The sequence below is a fragment of the Meleagris gallopavo genome, chromosome 2 (genome assembly GCF_905368555.1).
Source record: "Meleagris gallopavo chromosome 2, MGAL_WU_HG_1.1, whole genome shotgun sequence".
Classification (NCBI taxonomy): Eukaryota; Metazoa; Chordata; class Aves; order Galliformes; family Phasianidae; genus Meleagris; species Meleagris gallopavo.
In genome coordinates, this window is record NC_139405.1 from 42,532,721 (window position 1) to 42,553,887 (window position 21,167).

At 35.5% G+C, this 21,167-nt stretch overlaps 1 protein-coding gene across 2 annotated transcripts in view; it reads left to right on the forward strand.

Moving 5' to 3' along the window:
- The window catches only part of PDE10A (phosphodiesterase 10A), a 161,500-nt gene that overhangs the window by 69,482 nt on the left and 70,851 nt on the right, over window positions 1–21,167 (forward strand). For both annotated transcript variants that reach the window (XM_085219878.1, XM_085219877.1), the window contains exon 2: window positions 1,724–1,852. In XM_085219878.1, the coding sequence (XP_085076004.1) occupies window positions 1,724–1,852 (129 nt within the window). The remainder of the gene's footprint in view (window positions 1–1,723; window positions 1,853–21,167) is intronic.

Below are 21,167 nucleotides of genomic sequence, written 5' to 3' on the forward strand. Positions count from 1 at the left end.
AGATGGTTGAAGCCCTGCAGACAGTGCTGGGGTGCTGCATCCTGAATGTTTTCATAGTATTTCTAAGAGATCTCAAAGCTTATGGTCAGCGATTAGCATTTAAATACACTGCAGTTCTTTTCAGTGTATTCTGACATTGTGCCAAACATAAAGTAGGAAAATTGATCTTCTGTTATAGCATGAATGCTCCCCAAAAGAGGCCAGAGTTGTCTGGAAGGAAGTTTCTCTTTTGCTGAATCTAGTCTGTGCTTTGTGGTTACTTTTCAGCTGTACAGAAACAGTTTCACATATACACACACACCACTAGCCGAGGAGTATTTAGAGTCATTTCAGCGCTTGTTGTTCCTTTTCCCCTCAGATCTAATTAATGCTTTGTATTCAGTGTATGATCCCTGTGGAACAACTTGAACCTTAGTCTCTTGGGACATTTGCACTGATCCTCCCTCCCATCCTCCCTTGAAAGCCCTCTGCACGCTCACATTCCTATCCCTGAAGATAGTGGTTTTCTTTGGTGTGTTTGTGAAGAGTCTGAGCAGATTGTCATAGTTAGAATTTGGAAATTTATTTATTATTGTATCAGAGATTTAAAGATTTGACTTTCACTTGGTTTTTTGAAGTACCTTTTTTTTTTTTTTTTCTCCTTTAGTGGCAACTGCTATTGTGAAGTCTTTTTATCTACAACTGCATTTATTTTGATAACTGATAACTAGCATTAGAATTATGCATTTGAAAACCATTTGTATTTCTAATATTACTTATTTAACTCCAGTAATTAAAGTTGGCACTTGGTTTTGGTGTTATGATGGAGTTTGGTTGCTTTTTCCCCACTTGTGAGAATACCAAACTTGCTATGTACCAGTTTATGCTTTTCTATCTTCTTCCTAGAGAGAGCCTCTTTATCAGGTCTCTGCTACATTCTCTTGCGTATCTTGCAAATAAGTAATTTCAGAGTCCTAATTATATCTTACATGCAATGATACACGCATGAATTTGCTTGTGTTAGTTGTTCCCTGTTACGATAGCAATGGTTGATGGTTGGACCAGATGATCTTAAAGGTCTTTTCCAACCTTTGTGATTCTATGGTTTTACAATTCTGTGATGCACCCAGCCTGAGCCCACAACTAGTTGTTTCCCATCTTACCATGTTTCAATTGTCTTCTGCTTTCCCGGGAAAAAATAAGGATAAAAAGAAACATAGTATTTTAGTTCCTCTTTGCTGCAGTCTCATGTCACTGAACAAAATCAGATGTGGAGTCTTTGTTATTTGCTGCTGAAGCATGTTGCTGGTTATTTTTGTGTGTGTGGTTTTTTTTTTTTTTTTTTTTTTTTTTTTTTTTTTTTTTTTTTTCCCTCGGAACTGCTTTTGTATCAGTTTCCTTCTAAAGCTGCTGACCAAGGTTTTGTTTCACTACCTGTCCCAGCCCCAGTATCTATGTTCTACTTCACAAATTTCTTCCTGTCCATTTCTCCCAGGGAATACTCATATGGAGTGTCACAGAGGACACCCCTTACGAGTCTACAGAGCATCTTGTATGGTTGCTACTTTTTATATGATAACTCATTATATTTGGTTGGATATCATTCTGGAAAGACAATTTAAATAGGCCTGTATTTAATCAGCACGTTATACACAAGGATATATTTTGTTACAGACGTCTGTGTATTGTTTCACATGGAGAATTTCATGCCAATGTTGTAATCAATTAATGTTCTCTCTTGCAGGTTTAACAGATGAAAAAGTGAAGGCCTATCTTTCCCTTCATCCCCAGGTACTGGATGAGTTTGTGTCAGAAAGTGTAAGTGCGGAAACTGTTGAAAAATGGCTAAAAAGAAAAAACAACAGACAGGAAGGTAAGTTCTTATTATGTGTAATTAATATTTAGCTTTGAACAGCGCGTCTCTTATTTTTAGGCTAAAAAACAACAACCACAAAAACCACCAAAAAACACCCTGTTCTTGATAGAAACTTATTATTAGAATTTTTAAATCTAGATTCCACCATTTTGAAAGGTGAAAGAGGTTGACACTATTTTCTGGTTTTAGTCTTTTGGCATTTCCAGGTGGAATGAACTGGTATTCATTTTGGAGGTTCAGTTTAGTGTTTACAACTCAAAATTGATATCAAACCAAACTATATTATCTCTTATATTGGTGTATGTTTTGAGAACATAATTTGGGCTTCTTGCATCTAAAGTCACCAAACTTTGAATAAAAATGTGTAGTATGTGTCATTTGTAAAGGTCAGTAACAAACTGCATGCACCATCACAGAAGTTCCTATTTGCAACTCATTTTCAATCAGTTTTTAGATGGGAACATTGACACATAGCCTATAAAGTAGTCTGTTGAATTCTGGAGGTATTTGAGTTTGATACTCCTCCCTTACAAGAAGCAGAAAACTCTTCTTTTTGAGTAGGCCAGGATTGACAATTGTCTTAAATTTTCTGAGATTGTGTGCAAGTATAATTCATGCAATTCTAACAGTTGTTGGGAATGCATGAGGCAAAACGCAAAAGCAAAGATTACCAATAAGATGGATAAAATCAGAAACACTGATTATATTTTGTGGCTGTTTTCTAATGTGTTTGAGTTTTAGGTTCCTATGGTAATTCCCCATTTTAAATAATGGGGCTGTTGCTGCTTATTAAAAAACTGAGTATTTTCTGCACAACAATAGAAAAAGAAAAGAGCGGGCAAAGACTGTGTGAAGTGTGAAGAGGAGTGTGAAGAGGTTACCTAATGGCAGAGTTAGAAGTAGGTTGCAAAAGACCACCTGTTTACTATGTTGTGGTTACAGTACAAACTGCAGCACTGCAGGATAGCTATCATTATAATCCATAAATGCAAAAAAACAGTTATGGATCAAGTCATGATAAAGCTTTTTGTAGATAGAAAGTGCTTAAATGTTACTATGAAAAAGTATATCTCGCTTTATAAAACGATTTTTTCTAATGTGCTTGAAATTAAGAAATACTTGCTTATTTAAAATATGTGTATGGTCTGGGCCAGGGATTTTGGTGCTAAAACTGAATTAATGATTTGGGTAGCCTTTCAGCTTCAAGAATCTTAAAATGTTAAGTGGAATTTATGTGCAGTTGCTCAAAGTTTCCTTGTGTTGTGGTCTTTTTTTCTTTTCTTTCTAATGCTTATTCAAGGTGGGGAAGGAAAATCACCTTGAAATAAGTTTCCATGAAAGTTCTCAGGAAAGTTTTTGAACCAACTACAAAAGCAAAGTAACAGCTGAGCAATGACTTAGCAAAGATTGAACATGAAGAACTACAGTGGTTGTTTTGTCCATTGTTTTCTCAAACTTTAAAATGTCTGCTTTTTAACTAGCTCTACAAAAAATAACTAGTTCTACAAAAACCATATATGCTGTCACCTAAATTCAACTTCATATCTGTTATCAAGTGGATCTGTCTTCCCTGCTATGTTTCTAGTGCTAACAGTAGTCTTGAAGGTAGCTGCATTTATTACACTACAGGCAGTTGTGCAGATTTGGCTTTCTTAGTGTCTGATGAAAATGGGGAAAGTCACACTTGCAAGTCAGAAAGAATTAGATGAATGCATTTTCTTTTCAGGACAAAACAGGTACTGATTAGTCTAATCTGTGATTTTTATTTTTATTTTTTTAAAGACAAAGTCTGTAGCCATATAAAATGTTATCAATAGTATCGTTAGCGAAACATCTATTCTTGTCAGAATGCAAATCTCTAAAAAAGAAAGTAAGAAATTTGCTGCATCATTTGACCAGTATCGATTATGTCTGTATTGATCCTATTGCCAGACTAATGGTGGCAGTGAGAAATAAGAGAAGATGAAACTGATTGTACGGGTCAGATCTGTCATGAATTCAAGAGACTACGTAGCTTAAGTCACTTTACAACAGGGGCATAATTTCCCTTTTATCCCTCATGCTGTAATGTAGCCTGCTTTCAGATTTTCATATAATAATCAAATTCAGATGGAAAGATGAGTTCTGTTTTCAGTAGAAATTTGAAAGGCAGGCGAAATGCTCTTCTGAGTTCCCTGGTGTAATGTCTGTACTCTGTTGATGATGCAGGACAGTCATTAACCTGACTATGCAGAAATTGTGTCCTGCCTGCTTTGCAGGCATCCAGCTGTGCGTACTCCTCAGCTAGAAAGAAGTCAGCGGGTTGGCAGCCAGGGTAATTTATTTGAATTTTATTAGCGTGAATGTAAACTGAAATGTCTGATTTGGACTTAGATGAACCAATTTTTTTTCTGTGACTGAGATTTCCTGAATTAGTTTCTTCAGATGGGCTATGTTGTTGGTTTTTTTTTTTTTTTTCCTAGAACCAAAAATACTGAAAAGGGATGAGATTAGCTAATATTATAGTTCTTAAGATATAACTACCACAAAACACCATGCCATCTGAGTGTTCCGGGTAAATCTTAAATCTATCACAGTATATGCTAGCTTGAAAGTAGCCAATTACATGTTGATGGTGCTCTACCCGTGATTGTAGGATGTTTTTATTTTACTGAAGTAAAACCTGCAAAGTTAGCAAGCACTGGGAGAGAACACTACTGCTACTAATGCTTATTCACTGAAGCCCTTTGTACTCCGACTCTTTGTTGTCAATGAAATGCATACTTAAGACACACCCATATGCTGTGTCGTTAAACACTGTGTTTCCAAACAGCCCTGCTTATAATAAACTTAACACTCGAGCTTAACGTTTTTCATATCCGCATGACTTACACAGGCCTTTTGCTAAAACTGCAGCACAAATTGGATTGTTACACACAAAGTATTTTTGCTTGGCTTTCGTAAACAAGTTGTCCTGATTAAAGAAACTGATTCGGAGTTTGTTTTAGCTATTCTTCCATGTTGTTCACACATTAGCTGTAAACTTTTTTTATAAATTAAACCTACTGCATGTAATCCGTGGTCTGGTCTCTATATATCAGAAAAATATCTTTGTATAGGCATAGTAGTAACAGTAAAAAACACCTTTGACTGTATATCTTTCTTGGTGTGCTGTTATAAATTTCACCAATAAATTACATGATGGTGTTTTATAGATTCATTAAAGGTAGAGTAGGGTACCTAACGTGTATGTGCAAGATGTTCCAGGTGCATATATATATACTCCTTGCAGAACTCGAAAAATCTTCCATTTGTCCTCTTTCATATCATTCAAGCAGAAGTGGCGAGGTGATTGAACTGCAAGATTATGGAAGTTTTAGCCTCTACAGACTACATCTTCGTCTTCTTACAAATTTCTCACAATGTTTACTGACTCCTTCCTTAGTTATATTATTCAAAGCTTCACAACAACAACAAAGAAAAGAGTGGCTTGCAGTCAATGTGAAGTCTCAGATGAGCACCTTTTACATTAATAGTACTGAATTTCACAGTTGTCTTTCATGCATAGGAAGAAATTTCAAACTGTACTGACAAAATTTCTACATGAAGAGCTACCTTGCTCTATGGGAGTCAAGGTATCACTTCAGTATGCAGACGGCAGTAATGTTTTTAAGATGGCAGGTAATGGACACAGAAGAAAAAATGATTCTGGTATATGCATGATGCAGCTGAAGGGACACAACTTCTGTTCCATCTTTCTCCTCAAATGCAAGGAGTACTGAACATTTCCCATCAAGTAACAACATTGAAAATGCATTTCTTGGATGTTGATGTACTCACAGATGATACTACATATATATATATATATATATATATATATATATATATATATATATCAAAGAAAGTGAAGAAATGAGTTATAACAATCCCATGTGAAGGCAATTATAAATACTTTCACATAATGGTGGAAGAATCTGATGAACTCAAGAAACCCATATAACCCAGCCCATTCTACATTATTCTAGACTAACTCACTTGAAAATTTTTGCCAATGGGCTTTATACAAAAGACATTGTAAATAACATCTGAATATAAACCCTGAAATTTCATTATTGATCAAATTTATTAATATATACATTAGTTTAAAGTTTCAGAAATTACTGGTTAACCCTTTCGAATTACCATGATGAGGTATTTTCAGCATAGGAGAAACGATTGTGTTTGTTTGCTTGGCTTTGAACTATGCCACATAATTTTATATTTCTAATGTTTTAAGCATGCATATTCTAACTATCACAGAATGAACCCCACAATTGTGTCTCTTGATGGGATGTTAAACTCTGATGCAAACACTGTAAATGATTTGGTTTTCTAAAATTACTGCATTGCATAGGAATCTGTGGCTTCAGAGTAATCTCATTCTCAGCTATCCCAAATGTCATGGGGCTTAACCTTGAGGCTAAGTGAAGACATCCAGGGCACTGTATCTTCTATCTGAGTATCCATATCTCTACTGTGTACGGTTAGGGAAGAAAAAAGTGAAGATTATAGGAAAGTAGTAGTTTTGAAACGTCCTTCTCACTGCTTCTTTTGTTACAGTCATGTCTATTTCCATCCCTTACTCTTCCTCTTTATTTCCACACCTCCCCACCCCACCACACCCCCCTTCCTTTGTTTCTGTACAGCAACTTCCACAAAGTTTTGTCCCATTGGTTCTATACACTTACTTCTGATCTGTACGTTAGTTTTCTTGGTTGCTTCCTCTCTACTCCACAGTCTTCTTCACCATGGGTGTACGGTTAATTGTTACTGAATCTGGACATGTCAAAAGCAGTTTTGTACAATATTTTCTTCCAAGAATACTTGTCAAAACCATGCAAAATGATATACAGTATTATCATAAGGTACTTGATATCGTACAAATACTGCCATTATGTAATTATTGAATACAGATTTTCTTTTAATTGGAAAAAAGTTATTTAAAATGGTACATTCAGCACACTGATTATACACAACTGTAAGTTGTTGTGTGTTAAGTACAGTGGACTTGCTCCGTTTAAGGAGATCTAAAATTTCAGAATTAACTTTTTGCTTGTTTGTTTGTTTGTTTTTAAAGTACAGAATTTGCATTACTATAATATTTGTGTGATACTATTCTTTATTCAGGATGTATAGTCATCAAGAAGATATCACAATTCTCCCAGGCTTTGAAAAACATGATTGATCGCCTTAGGACAAGTCCAAATTATTGCCATCCTAATAGTAATATTTCCATTTATTAACTCTGTGTTGTGTTTCTACACAGTAACCTGCTATACATTCAAGCAAGAATAGAGAATATTCTGTAACGTGGCCAAAATATTGCTGCTTCAGAAACCCTAGCTTTAGCATTTTCTTACACATGCTTTATAAACACTAATTTATATTTTTTTTTATCTATCAATTCCCTGTCAGGATTAAGTGTGCTCTTCAGCAGATATGTTTTTGCTAATATGGTACAAATGATTAAATGAGTGTAATCGGTTGTTTCAGTTCAAGTGCATTTGTCAACATTCAAAATCCTTTTTTTTTAATCTATCATTTCACAATAAATCAGAGTGTATTCATTGCTACTTTTATGTAATTACTCTAAGCAGTCTGGCTGACTGTGGTATAAAATATAATTCTTCATTAGTCATTTGTGTGAGTGATTTTATGGTGACGTGTCTTATTCTTGTGTTGGTTCTTAAGAAGCAAATAGGACAACTGTGTGTGGGTACAGAATGCAGATTAAGCCCTGATACCATTCTTCCCTTAGCTCAGTCATTTTTGTTTTCACTCTTTTCCCCATCCTATCTACCATGTGTCTTAGAAGGGCACAAAGATTGCAGTCAGTTTTGGTGCATTGTATAGGAAAGATATCTGGATAAAAACATGTGCCTTGAGTCTTTGTCTGTGTCTTTCTAGGTTACCATGGTATACCTGCACGGTAGATTTGATAGATTTCAATTAACTGATGGGGCACAGAAAGAATGCAGCTCCCTGTGTACTCTATGGTAATAGAGTGTTGCTTAGGTAAACCTGTCATGTTTTTTTTTTTTTTTTTTTTTTTTTTTTTTTTTTTTTTTTTTTTATAATAGAGAAAGAATTGGAGGAATAGGATATGTAGCAAAAGACTTTGTCATACCCTGACTTTGAGAGAGTACACAGACAGAAAACATCTTAATTAGTCTTTTTACACTAATATTGAAAGGTAGAGCTGCAACATAAATAAAAATAAAAACAAACAAAACCCACAAAATTCCCACAAACAGCTGTAACATGAAGTAGAAAATAATTTATTTTCTGATTATGCACTTGAAGTTATTAAGGTATCAGCATTATGTACTTTAAAAGTTTACAGTAGTAATCTTTCATTTCCTGTAAACAGGAATAGGATATAGGAAAAGAAAAATATAATTGGAGAGAGTATGTGCATGTTAAATAAAGGTCAGCTTGCTGTCAGAATTTAAAAAAAAAAAAAAATCCTATGCTGATTTGCTAATTATTTAAAATTACGGAGTTCAATGCTAAGCAGAAACAGCTTTTTTTGTAGCTTAGTGTAGTAGTTGTCACACAGTGAGTACTCAGAAGGTGGAGAATATCACTGTTGTGATACCTCCACAGCATGCTGCAGTTCTGGCATTTTCTCAGCCTAGGTGAAAGAAATATCCTGGCAGCATGTTAATGACCTTAGTTTACAGTTAGTCTGTCTTAATATTTCATTGATGCTGCAAAAATGCTGTTTCATTCTGACACAGCCCTGCTGTGCTTATGTTTATGTGATATCCAAGCAGGTGTGAATGCTTGCCAAAACACACAAGTGAATGTGAGAATGATGTCATTTGCAGCGTGGACTCCAGACTAGTAGGTCTTAATGCTTTCTATTACCAAGCTTCACTATAAATGCATTTTGGTGCATCTCTTGAGTGCATTTCTAAATAAGGTAGAAGAGAGGAATCCTTTAGTACATGATCCTGTTGGTCTGAACCAGTATGACTGCTATGCTAAGAGGTGCTATTTTCTGTGAGGGAGAGGGTAATCTTCTAATGATGAAATATTTGGCCTTAGGAAATAGACATCATTGCTTGGGCTGAGTACTTTCTTTAACTAATAATTCTAATCAGATTATATCTAGAGTAATTATTCTTGCCATGTACTTACATTGATTTTTGTTGTGTCTATTTTAGAGTTGAATTAAGAGGTTTTATTTAGAAAAGTATTTCATTTTTTCCTGTCTACAAAAATACTGCTTTTCCTTAGTAGCCTTCCATCACCGAATCATTTTCTTGCACATATCTGTTAGCAATATTAAAAACAGACTGTGATTCTGACATGTCTCATCGTTTCATGGAGCTTTTAGAATTTTACTGAGAAGTAAATTTCCCAGATTTCTTAATGTTTCTTATCAGTTCACGTTTTGAACCTTCCCAGGTGGTCAGTGTCAGTATGGGCAGTATAAGAGGGGGATTTGCAATGTTGGATTCATTAGGATAGTGTGCAATATGAAACCATGTCCTTCCTTTTCAAGATAGTACTACTTACAGCTTTCTGGCTTCTTCGTTTCTCATCTTTACATAGGATCTTTGGTTTAAGAATGAAGAAAACAACAAAGCAAAAATTTCCTATTGCTCCTTGGTTGATGGAAAAGCTTCATTCTGATCACATGGGTAGAGACTGCATACCCACATAGCCAACACTTTTTAATAATGGTGATTTATGGCCATGTAAGCTAACCTGTTTTACCTGCCTTAAAATGGAATAGGTACATTCCTATAGTATGTATGTTGAAAAAGCATTAAATAAGAGCAAGGGAATAGTTGTTAACTTTTTGGGATTTTTTTAATCCAAGTATGCAAGTATTAACTTGAAAAGTGTTAGGTAAGCAGGGCCTGGAATCACAAATTGACCAGCAAGGATAAAGAAAAAATAAGTTGTAAAATAGCTATATATGTTCTCATTGCTTGTTGTTTCCATTAAGTGAAACTGACATCTTTGGTGAGTAGAAAGCATGAGCAATTCATCATGAAGTTTGATAGTCTCTTGTCCTGCATGTGCATAGAGGAAGGATGAGTAACCTCCTTGGCTGTTTTGTACAGCATTAGTGAAAACTTAGTTCAGCAATGTTCTTGATACCCTATCCATACATATTTTATCTATTAAAAATCTGCAATCTCCTTAATCTTCTAGAAAGCACAGAAAAGCTTGAGGATGAATGAAAACTCATATTTTTTTTTTCTTTGGAGATAGCTAGTTGATTTAATGATTATGCTGTACTCTGAAAATGGATAATTTTATATTTCTGTGGGTGGAAGTGAATAAAGGCATTCATCTTAATGGCATGCTGGTTGCTAGTGAAAAGTTTCATTAACAAGTTGGCCTCTAAAACTTATCTGTTGTCTTAACACTTTGAACTCGTTGTAAAGACAGAAGAGTAAGGCACCAGACATTAGTATATCCAAAGTATGGGCTTTCCATTTGTCATCCTATAGTGATTTAGTTAACGTTGGTGGTAATTTAGTTACCTTATCCTACCAAGTATCTACCAAGTGATTAGATTGAGCCTTTGACTAGTTGTCTTGTCTGTCAGATTTAGTGCACATACTTAAAAGTATTTTTCATGATGAGACAGGTATTTACTTAGTTGTCTAAGCGACCATTGGTAGGTCAAGTGTATTGAAGAGGTAACATTGTCCTATACACTATACAAACAATATGAAATTTGTACAGTGAAATAAATTCTGGCAACTAAATTATAGTATAACAACATACTTTTTTTTCCCCTACTGTTCTTTTTCCTCCCAGTATTTTATTAATGCATGTTAAGTTGCATTCCTGTTTCATTCAGCAAAAGGGAAGGCCGAAGCATGACTTTATTCCAATTGATTTGCTGCTGTTCTTTCCCAAAATGGTTGCTTCAGGTGATGATACTTGGTTACGTTTTTTATAGGGAGGAGACATTGCACAAAAATGAACTTCTGTTCATAGCTGCCATAGACTTCTGTTTGAGGAAGACTTACATCACAAATATCACTCAGGTACTTCGTATAGATCTCTAGGCATACGGATGAAGGTTTCTTGGTTCAAAGTTTGTACTCAAGTTTTATAGAAAAAAAAAAAACACACTAAGCTTTGAGATGACCTTTCTTCAATGACACTTAAAGACAGAGGCATTAAAGAAAAAAAATTCCTGTAGTTACTATATCTCTAAAAACTAGGAAATAAAATATGTGAACACTTAGACAATTTTCATAGTGCAAGAAGTTATCAGTAGTCTGAGAAGGATTTGTATTTTGTTAAGCTCCTTGGAAAAAAAATGATGCATGCTAGGATGATCAGGTCTCAGACATAGTGAAAATTAAAACCGTATCTGTGGATTCTCAAAATAATCTCATAAAGCTGAGTAATTGAAAAATAAAGTAGTGGATAAAATCAGTTTTGCTCATCTTTTTTTTCAGAGACCACGTTGCTTGGTACAAGATATAAAACAAGGCTGAACTTTAAAACTGTTGAACTCTTGCAAATAGGATGCTACGTCCATACTACTCTTAGAATTATCCTGGGCACGTGGTAGTCCTCTGGGCTGAGCCTATATGTGTTTTTGGGAGAGAGCAAGTTGACAGGGTCCGAAGCATGCCAAGTGTCCTAGGTGTACCAGGTACTAGTGAACTGTTGGACTAACCCAGCCTGCAGTCTTATTTTCTCTGTTACCTTAGGCCTGGCCCTGAATTAGCTGATGTAATTCAAGAGGTGCTGGGAACATTTTAGAAAAATCAGCCCTATTAGTGCTTAGCAACAGATAAATAGTTCAGCCAAATAGAGCCAAGTGGGAAACATCATTAAGTCATTTTGGAAATTGGTAATTAATTTGAATTTCAAACACAAGTAACAAGTAACTTCACCTCCTGAGCACACATAGAACAAAGATGTTCAGATGGATAGAAGTCTACAATCTGTATTTTTGAAAGTCAGAAAAGCAGGCAAGAAAGGAAGTATTCTTCTAATTTACATCTATTTTTTGATCCAGTATCCGGTGAGCTGACAATTCTACCATCACGCTTACACAAGGCGATGAACTGTTTGACTAGCACTATGTGAGGATGGCAAGAACCACTTCACTTGGCTTTGCTGATAGAGAATGTGCTTGGATAACAGCACACTGAATTTAATTATGTTTAATTATTTTAATCAGCTAGATAATTTGAATGAAATGAGTGATTATCCATTATGGAGCAGGAGACTATAGAATGTAATCTCTGTGTCTGCAAGAGAGATGGTCTTTTTTTTTTCCTGTTGAATATTTAAAGCTCAGTAGAAAGCTGATTTTGAGAAATGTGTAATAGGTTACAAAATTGGTGCCAATTGAATTTTACTTGAAAGACCTATATCTTTGAGTATGAGTCTGAAACCCTGAAAAAGAGTTAGTTGCTTTAAGAGTAATATTTTATTAGTAGTAATGTTTAATTTCTGTTCTTCATAAACTTAATGAAGACGTTTAGATCTATTGATCTGAATATATGATATCTGAGGATGGACTTCTAATGTCTGAAGATTTCTGCTCTCTTGTACGTAGGCTTACTGTGATTACTGCTCTCTTTAATGTGGGCTTTTTGTTTAGGTATATGGAACTTAGAAAGGTCTGAATTTTTTGCACTAGCTAGTGCATCTAAGTCAGTTCAGCCGCACACTTCCAATAATACTATTAGGCCTTTACAAAGTCTGCTTTACTTGTTATCTTTACACTTACAACTTCCATGACACAGCTGCCAAACGGATACTTTTCAATCTGCAAAAGACTTGTACTGTAGCTGATGTTTTATAATTATTTCTGTCATTAGGAAGACAAGTTAGAATTGACTGTTTACCTTCTTCATGACAGAATACGAAAAGAGCAGCCAGCAGAATGACTTGGCTACAGATTTGAAGCAACAGGACATCCATTTTCATGCAACACATGCCTAAATTGTGAACTCATTAGCATAAGATATTTCAGATGTTAAAAATGTAAATGGGTTCAAAAACTGATTAGACTCATTCCAAGGTAGAAATATTTCATCAAGAGCTGTTGCATATTATGATCTTGATGCAGCATCCAGCTGAGAAAATTTGTAAGTCTTTGATTGCTCCGAAGACATTCCAGAATAAGCTTGCCTCATGCCTATAGACTGGGTGCTTTCTCCTTCTTGTGTAGCATAGTATCTTCATACTGCTTTTATGATGAGCTGTTGCTAGCCAGTGTCATAGACAGTAAAAAATGTAGATGGACTGATAACAGAGTAGGGCCAAGCCTCTTTTATCAATATGCTTCTGCTTGCCTCTCCAGGAGATTTCTATATTATCTGTTAGAATTGTGAGTCAAGTTGACTTAGTAACACATTGAAATATACTTACAAAAAAAAAAAAAAAAAAGTCATTCTTAACATTGTTTATGGAACATTCTAGATAGGTTACTAGAGGACTTTTCAGTTTTAACATTAACACTTCCTTTGGAGAAAACAACTTATCCAGATTCATATTGTTTGGCCGCAGTACTGAGCAAAATTACTTTCTTCTCTTCTCCAAACTGCTTTATGCGAAGGTACCCCTAATTGAAGACAAGTCTTCTTTGACTTGCGGAAGAGAAGAGCAGTTTTATCTTTATTTCACTGAAACCACTAACACCGAACAACACTTATGTTTTTAATGCAAAAATTGAATGTTCTGTTTGCTTATTTCATTTTTCAGCTAAGAAAGTTGTTTGGCCCACAGTTCAAAATGCTGTAGTTTCACTTGATTTGTCATTTACTAAGTAGGGCAAATGAAAGAGAAGGAAACAATTCCATTCATCAGGTATAAGGATTAGGAAATTAATGACAGAAATAATTGAGTTTTAGCTGTGGGAGGAGAAATGTATGTGCGTTTTTTGGAAAGCATCACATTAATTGGTTTAAGAGTAGTGCTAGATTTTGGTGATTGATGAACGAAAGAAGCAGCAAGTTACTGTTGCAGTATAAATTCTGTTCAAGTGGTTTTTTAGGATTATACTTATGTACAAGTTGAAGTGCCTTCATTCAGTGTACTAGGAACATTGCAAAGTAGTAGATATGTTATTGTAAAGTAGTAGGTGTGGTATTGAGGCTAGTCGTCTTTAAAATCTTCATTGATGATCCTTGGGGTTGAGTGCATCCTCAATAAATTTGCAAGTGACAGCAAGTTGGAAGGAAGTGTCGATCTGCCTGGGGGTAGGAAACCCTACAGAGAAATTTGGACAGGCTGGATTGCTGGTCTGATGCCATTGGGATGAAGTTGAACAAGACCAAGTTGTTCACAACCCCAGGCACTGCTACAGGCTTGGGGCAGAGTGGCTGAAAGACTTTGTGGAAAAAATGGGCCTTCGGGTGTTAATGAGCACTCAGCTGAACGTGAGCCAGTAGTGTACCCAGGAAGCCAAGAAGGACAGTGGCATCCTGGCCTTGTATCAGAGATAGTGTTGCCAGCAGGAGCAGGGAGGTGATCATCCTTCTGTGCTCAGCCCTGGTGAGGCTATACCTTGAGTACTGTGTTCAGTTTTAGGCCCCTCACTACAAGAAAGACAAGGAGGCCCTAGGGTGTGTACAGAGATAGGTACGGAAGCTGGTGAGGGCTCTGGAGCAGAAGTCTTGTGAGGAGTGGCTGAGGGAACTGTGGTTGTTTAGTCTGGAGAGGAGGAGTCTCAGGGGAGAACTACTCTCTACAACTGCGTGAAAAAAGGAGGTTGTGGTGAGGTAGGGGTCAGCCTCTTCTCCCATATAACTAGGAGTAGAACTAGAGGGAATGGCCTCAAGTCATGCCAGAGGAGATTCAGGTTGGATATTAGGAAACATTTCTTCCCAAATTAGTGGTCAGGTGCTGGAATGGGCTGCCCAGGGAGGTGGTGGAGTCACCATTCCTGGAAGTGTTCAAGAAATGCTTATATGTTTTACTCAGGGCCATGGTTTAGTGGGGGAATATTGGTGGTAGGTGGACAGTTGAACTGGGTAATCTTTGAGGTCTTTTCTGACCTCCTTGATTGTATCATTATTTGATTCCATGTTTATTTTTGGGGACTTGCTGGGCAGTGAGTATAGATTTAGCGTAGAACATTGGTGGAGATTCATTACAATGACTTTTAAAGTAACTACACAGTGACCTATGTTTTTGAATGAAAATTTTCACGAGCCACACAGGGAATTCTGTTTAGGATTTTTTTATTACTCTTTCATTCTTTTTTTGTGTGTGCGGATTTTGTTTGTTTGTTTGTTTTCATCAGGTGTCATTGTGTTGTTTGAAAATGGTTTAGATCATGTCCAGGATCCAAAGTTGGAAGAGGAATCGGTGAAAACTGACTTGGGTAACTCGTGTTTCCTTGAGGAAACAGATGTAGAATCTGGAGAACAGCACCAAATTTTAGTTCTGACTCCAGTAATCCTCTTGTCATATCTCAGCCTTACCTGTGCCTTGAAAATACCTCTGGTTATTCACAAGAGAGATCATATTTAATAATATTGTTGTTTCATTTGACATCTTTAATCTTATCAGATTTTCCTTCTTGTGGTTGCACAAAATGTATGTTCAGTTCTAAATACTGGCATCTGTATAGACTGGAAGAATAGGCTGGAAGAAATCACATTGCTCCAGTCATTCATAAATTCTAGGCTTGTCCAAGAGCAGAATGCATTTTTCCAGAATCGAGAAGCAATCTCCAATTAGGTAAATTGGAATACCACAGAGAATGCATGTTGAACGGTGATTCTTTTATTCAAGATGATGATACAGAGGTATTGTTTTGGTCCTAAAACATATCTGAAAGTGAAATCTGTAATTTTGGCCAACAAGATACTATATTGGAAGAATAGCTGAGTTCAAGAAATGGACATTGCCTAAGTGTTTACTCCTGCCTGACATACTGAATCTGCCTGAAGAACTATCGTATTTTTAAATCCTCACCTGGTTTAGAATCTTCTAAACTTTCTGCTACTAGGTTTAACATTTACTAGAAAAATTACTGCTCTGAAGATTAAACTCTTGTTTCAAAGGTATTGCAGCATAATTCATAAACTGAGCTACTTTGTCAGTAGAGAAATAACTTATATGCTTATATCAGTCAGGTTTTTTGTAAACATACTTGACTATATGCCCAGTAAATATAAGAGTATCAAATGGTTTTATCAAATGGCGTCTTTAAGGGTGCCCTAATGTAATGAACCTTGAGCCCTTTGGGGTTACATTGGGCAGAAATGTACAAAAGTTGAGGCAGTAGATGGACTTAGGCTAGAAAAAGGAAAATATATATGTTATATGGTATACAGTTGATTGTCGTTTTCAGAGAGTCATCTCTTTTAACATCTCATTCTAATGAATGCAGAATATTTTATTTTTCATCTTGTGATTTTCATTTCTAACAATTGGTAGATTGATCAGGTAGTGTACTACACTAGATTTTTTGGTGTTTAACAACAACATAATTTCTAGAATATAACCAGTTCTATGTGCGATTCAAGTAGTAAGTATTATTTGTATTAATATTAGCTATTAAATTAAATGGACAACTTAAAGTTTCTAAAAGAAATATACTTATGTACTTGTTTTAAGGGTATGGGAAATCCTTTCGTATGTCAAATTAAGGGATAGTCTTATTAAATGATACGTTGAACAAGAAATAACTCTAGCAATTGACAATATGTTAAAATCAAACTGAAGGATTAAATCAGTTGGGTTTTGTTGTGTTTTTTTTTTTTTTTGCTTGTTTTGAGAATTACAAAATGATGCTGTACAGAAGAACACAGAGTTCTGTCGTTACAATGATTCTTCTTGAGTATTTGTTGTGGTCTGTTTTCTTTGGATCACATTATGTCAATATGGTTGTGACTAAGATTGACTAGGTGATAGCATAAATTGAAAGATTAGAAAGAATAATCTTAAGACTCTAATCAACCTCCCAATATGTTGTTAGCATGAATGTGTCTTTGGGGACAGACCCCAGCCTGTACCATATGGCTGATTGCCAAGTCTTATCCACTGGAAAGCGAGCTATTATTTTCTTATTTCTTTAGCACTGTAGGGTGCATCCACTTCTTTGCAATCATTCAGACATAGCTTTTTATTTTACTGTAATCTTTTGTATTAGATATTCACAAGAATGCATTTGTTCTAGCCACGTAAATCATATTTTTCCTAAGATAAAGCTGAAATAAGCTCATTTAATTTCTAAACTGTATTTATAAAACTGTAATCTCTAGCAGTGATTTTTTTTCTAATGGACATGTTTTTACCCTGCCACTGCTATGTTAGGTGTCCAGTTTCATTGCTACAGTATGACAGGCAAGCAAGTGTAAGTAAATTACAGAGCCATTTTGCACTTTTTCCACTATACTTGAAGTTGTCATGGTGAAAGAAAACAGTAAGGATAACAGTACAGTGTAAATAAGCAATTAGAATAATAAAATCATTGTGCTATCAAAGCACTTTTGTCTCTGTGCTTGTTTTCTTCTAGGTGTTAGACTAAATCTAAATTTTAATTCCATCTCTCCTTTGACTGTTCTTAAAAATGTTCTCAAACAAAGTGTCAGTGCTAAACCATTTAAATGTAGGATGGACCAAGTGAATCTGCTGAGTGGTACATCTTGTTAGAATTACAGAATGGTTTGGGTTGGACCTTGCAGATCATCTTGCTATGATTCCTGCCATGGATTTGGATGCCACCAGATGTATCTGTTTTCATCTTGTACCTTAAAGCAGTTTCAAAATTTGAAGATAATAGTCTGAATTTTTACATAAGCCTTTATTTATATGCTATACTGTTATCTAAAAGATATTTAAAAATCTTATTCTATCCAATAATGTACTAGAGGAAACTGTTTAATAGAAATCAATGTAGATCATCATATCCTCTAAATGGAAGAGTCTATTGAGTCTAGACTTTTCTGCATCTGCTACATTTCACTAATAGGGATTTGTCTCTGTCTCTCCTGTTTGAAGATAGCCAAAATCGCTTTTTTTGTTTGTTTCTATTTTTTTATTTTTTTAATTCTGCATTACACTATTATATATAAGGGAATGGTTACACTTAAAAAAAAAAAAAAAGAAAAAAAAAGAAAAAAGAAAAATCAATTTAACAAAGATAAGCTGTTTTCAGAATTTCAGGTTCTTTTGGTAGACAGAAGTTTGCCTTGAATAGCCCGGACATTAAGAAGCTGAAACATCAATGAGTCCTTTCAGTTCAAGAAGTAGTCACAGCCTCCTCTTTGTTCCCATTAAACAAGACTAGACTATGGCTGGACTTGATGATTTTGAATGCCTTTTCCAACCAGTGGCTTTATCATTTAAACCGTAACTGCAGACTCTCAGGTTCTAGCCCCTGGGTGTGTGCATCTGTCTTTTCCTTTGCATTGGTTGTTGTGCCTATATGATTGTAGACTGCTTTGAAATTTCACTGAATTACTGCAGATGAAAGCACACTTACAATTCAGTTTGTGGCTGTGTAGCCTCAACCCTGCCCTGTGATAATACCAGAACTGGTGCTGGCTTAAGACAAGAAGCTGAAGCCATCAGGAGGCAGTGGGGAGAGAACAGCTGTGGCTATTCAGGATTAAATTGTTTTTTTCTTGGCATGGACCTGTGTGCTGGAATTCTTCTCTAGATTGTTTTGGTTTTTTGGAAAGAAATAGTTTCAGATCTTGTAATTGAGAGATTACATCAGTTGTATTTGGTTCCATAATAGGCATATGTTGATGAAACATTGGATATGATTTGAGTAATAGTTCCATCAAAAACAAAACAAAAACAAAAGACAAGCAATCCTTTAAAATGTGGAAAACCGCACATTTTGAAGTAATATACAACCCTCTCTGGATCATTTGCCATGTAGTTGTCAAAGTGAGGACTTTCCAAAACTGGGATGTTACACCGAATGGATAAAATAATCTCAGAGCAGTCAAGGTGCTTAAAGGAGGAAAATCTTGATAAAATGCAGATTATACTAATAAAACTGGAGACAGAGAAATGATGTACCTCTGAATAAATCAGCACATATGGGAATAGATATCTAATAGTTTGAAGTAAAAGCTAAATTTCCTGTGTGTGATCTCTTTTTATACTGAACTCATTTTGTCACATTTTGAAGGTGACAAGGAATTTGCATTTTTTTTCAAGTAAATTGGAACACTAGCAGTTACTACTCTACTGAGTCAAGATATTACTGTAGCTGGAAGAGAGACAATAGAAAGACAAACAATTACGAATCATGCAATTCCTCAGTAAATCCTCTCTAGGCTAATAATTCAAGATGGTGAAGAGAACAGCAAATAAAACATTTCTCAGATAGCAAATAAGCTAGTCTGGAACAATATTTAAAACCATTGACACATGCGTGCTAGGCACATTTGACTGACCTTTTGTTTTCTGGGAACATCACCTCTGAGAAGAAGTGCAAGCTTTCTGTGGGAATTATTTGTAATGAAATTCCATTGTTCCTTTTTGTGTATCATACTACTAATTCCACATATATGTTTAAAGAAAAATAAGTGTAGCAAAACCAACTGGCTTCTGCTTCTCAGCTGTCTTGTAGATTGCCTGTCTTGAAATCATTTTTGTAGAACTCAGGCTCAGTGCATCAAGTAACTTGCAAGTTACTCTGGAGAACAAATTCCTGTTTTATAGACTGCATTTCTTGTACACTTTTGTTTCATTTGGTGGTTATTTATTTTTTTTTTTAAATACGTCCTAATTCTTGAATGTAGCTTTATAACATCTGTACTTTTGGATTATTTAGAATCCTGCAGATTTATCTGCAATATTACTGTCTTTTTAATATATTTAGTGTTGTCTAATGAACTTATAAATATTTTGTTTTATAGATAGAATTTTAATAATGCTATCTGTTCAATTTATGAAAAATGGCAAAGTACACTGAAGAAATTGACAGCTAAATTGACATTGACAGAATACTGACAGCTGTATTTTTGAAGCATAAAATTTAAGTTTCCAGCTTTTTTTTTTAACAGCGACAGTGAACATTATTTGCTAATAAAAATATATATTTTAAGGTAAATCTTTCTTTCTTTATTACATGTACTACTTTCTTTTTCTTTCTATGAAGTTAAGCTGATCAATCGGTAATATTCAATATTACTTTTTAAAGTAGAACTTAAAACCCTGGCAGAGAGTAAATTTACACTAGAGAGGCTGGTAAAGTAGAGCACCACGAGTACCATCTTTGTCCAATCTTTTTGGTCATGCCATCATCTTTGTCCCCATTTCCTGTCTTCTCCTCTTTTACAACTCTGTCTTGAATCTCTCTTCTTTGCTCTTCTTTCTATTTTCAGTCTTTATTTATTTGATTACTTTAATGTTAGTCTTTTGAAACATTAGCTTGTTGTGTAGTTATTAGACTGTTCTCTTTGGTGTAGTTTTGTAGGCCGATCTGTCTCTTGCAATTAGGCGTCAAAACAAACGACCCAGTCTGTTAATTCTTGAATATAGCAGGAACGTTGCCTGTGGAAGTCAGATGGTCTGTATGTATGCCTATATGGGTGTGTGACTAAAGCAGCTCTTGGGTCCCTAACTAGGTAAATATGACTTCCATCACTGAATTGTTTTTTCAATTTCCTGTTCCAGATAGTTGAGTAGTACTCGCTTATGTAAGAATTTAATGTCCGTGTTGACAGAAGGCCTGATGAAGGGTGTTGGGAAGAGTGATGTTGTAAGTGACGAAATATGAGTATTTCAAAACTATTTTGAACACATGGGGAGAAGGGACTTAGATTATGAATTACCCTTTTCATACTTGCGGGAATAGATTTCTCACTTGGTTGCCTGCTCTCAGTATGTGATCATTAGTAGTTCTCTTAGATTGATAATTTGGGAGATACAGCTCCTTATCCCAGCAGGTGGGAACTTCAACCATGCTGAAGAGGTACAGTTGGCTCTGGTTCTCTTTATTCCACTGAGAGAAGCTGTACTTTCACTCCGTGTTACTGCTGTGTTAGATATAGTTTATTAGCTTCCCAGCTGATTTCTTTATATATTCACTGAGTTCTTATTAGTATTTCAATTAATTTACCATCTGCATTAGATTTTGTTAGTTAAATAAAAAAGCACAAGAATGTAATTTTTTGTTACACGAACACATCTAGTTCTTCATTCACACAAAGCCCAGGTTGGAAGGGACCTCATCATCAAGGATCATCAAGCTCCAACCCCCCCCCACCACAGGCAGGGCCACCAATCTCTGTATCTAATATTAGACCAGGCTGCCCAGGGCCCCATCCAATCTGGCTTTGAACACCTCTAGGGATGGGGCATCCACAATCTCTCTGGG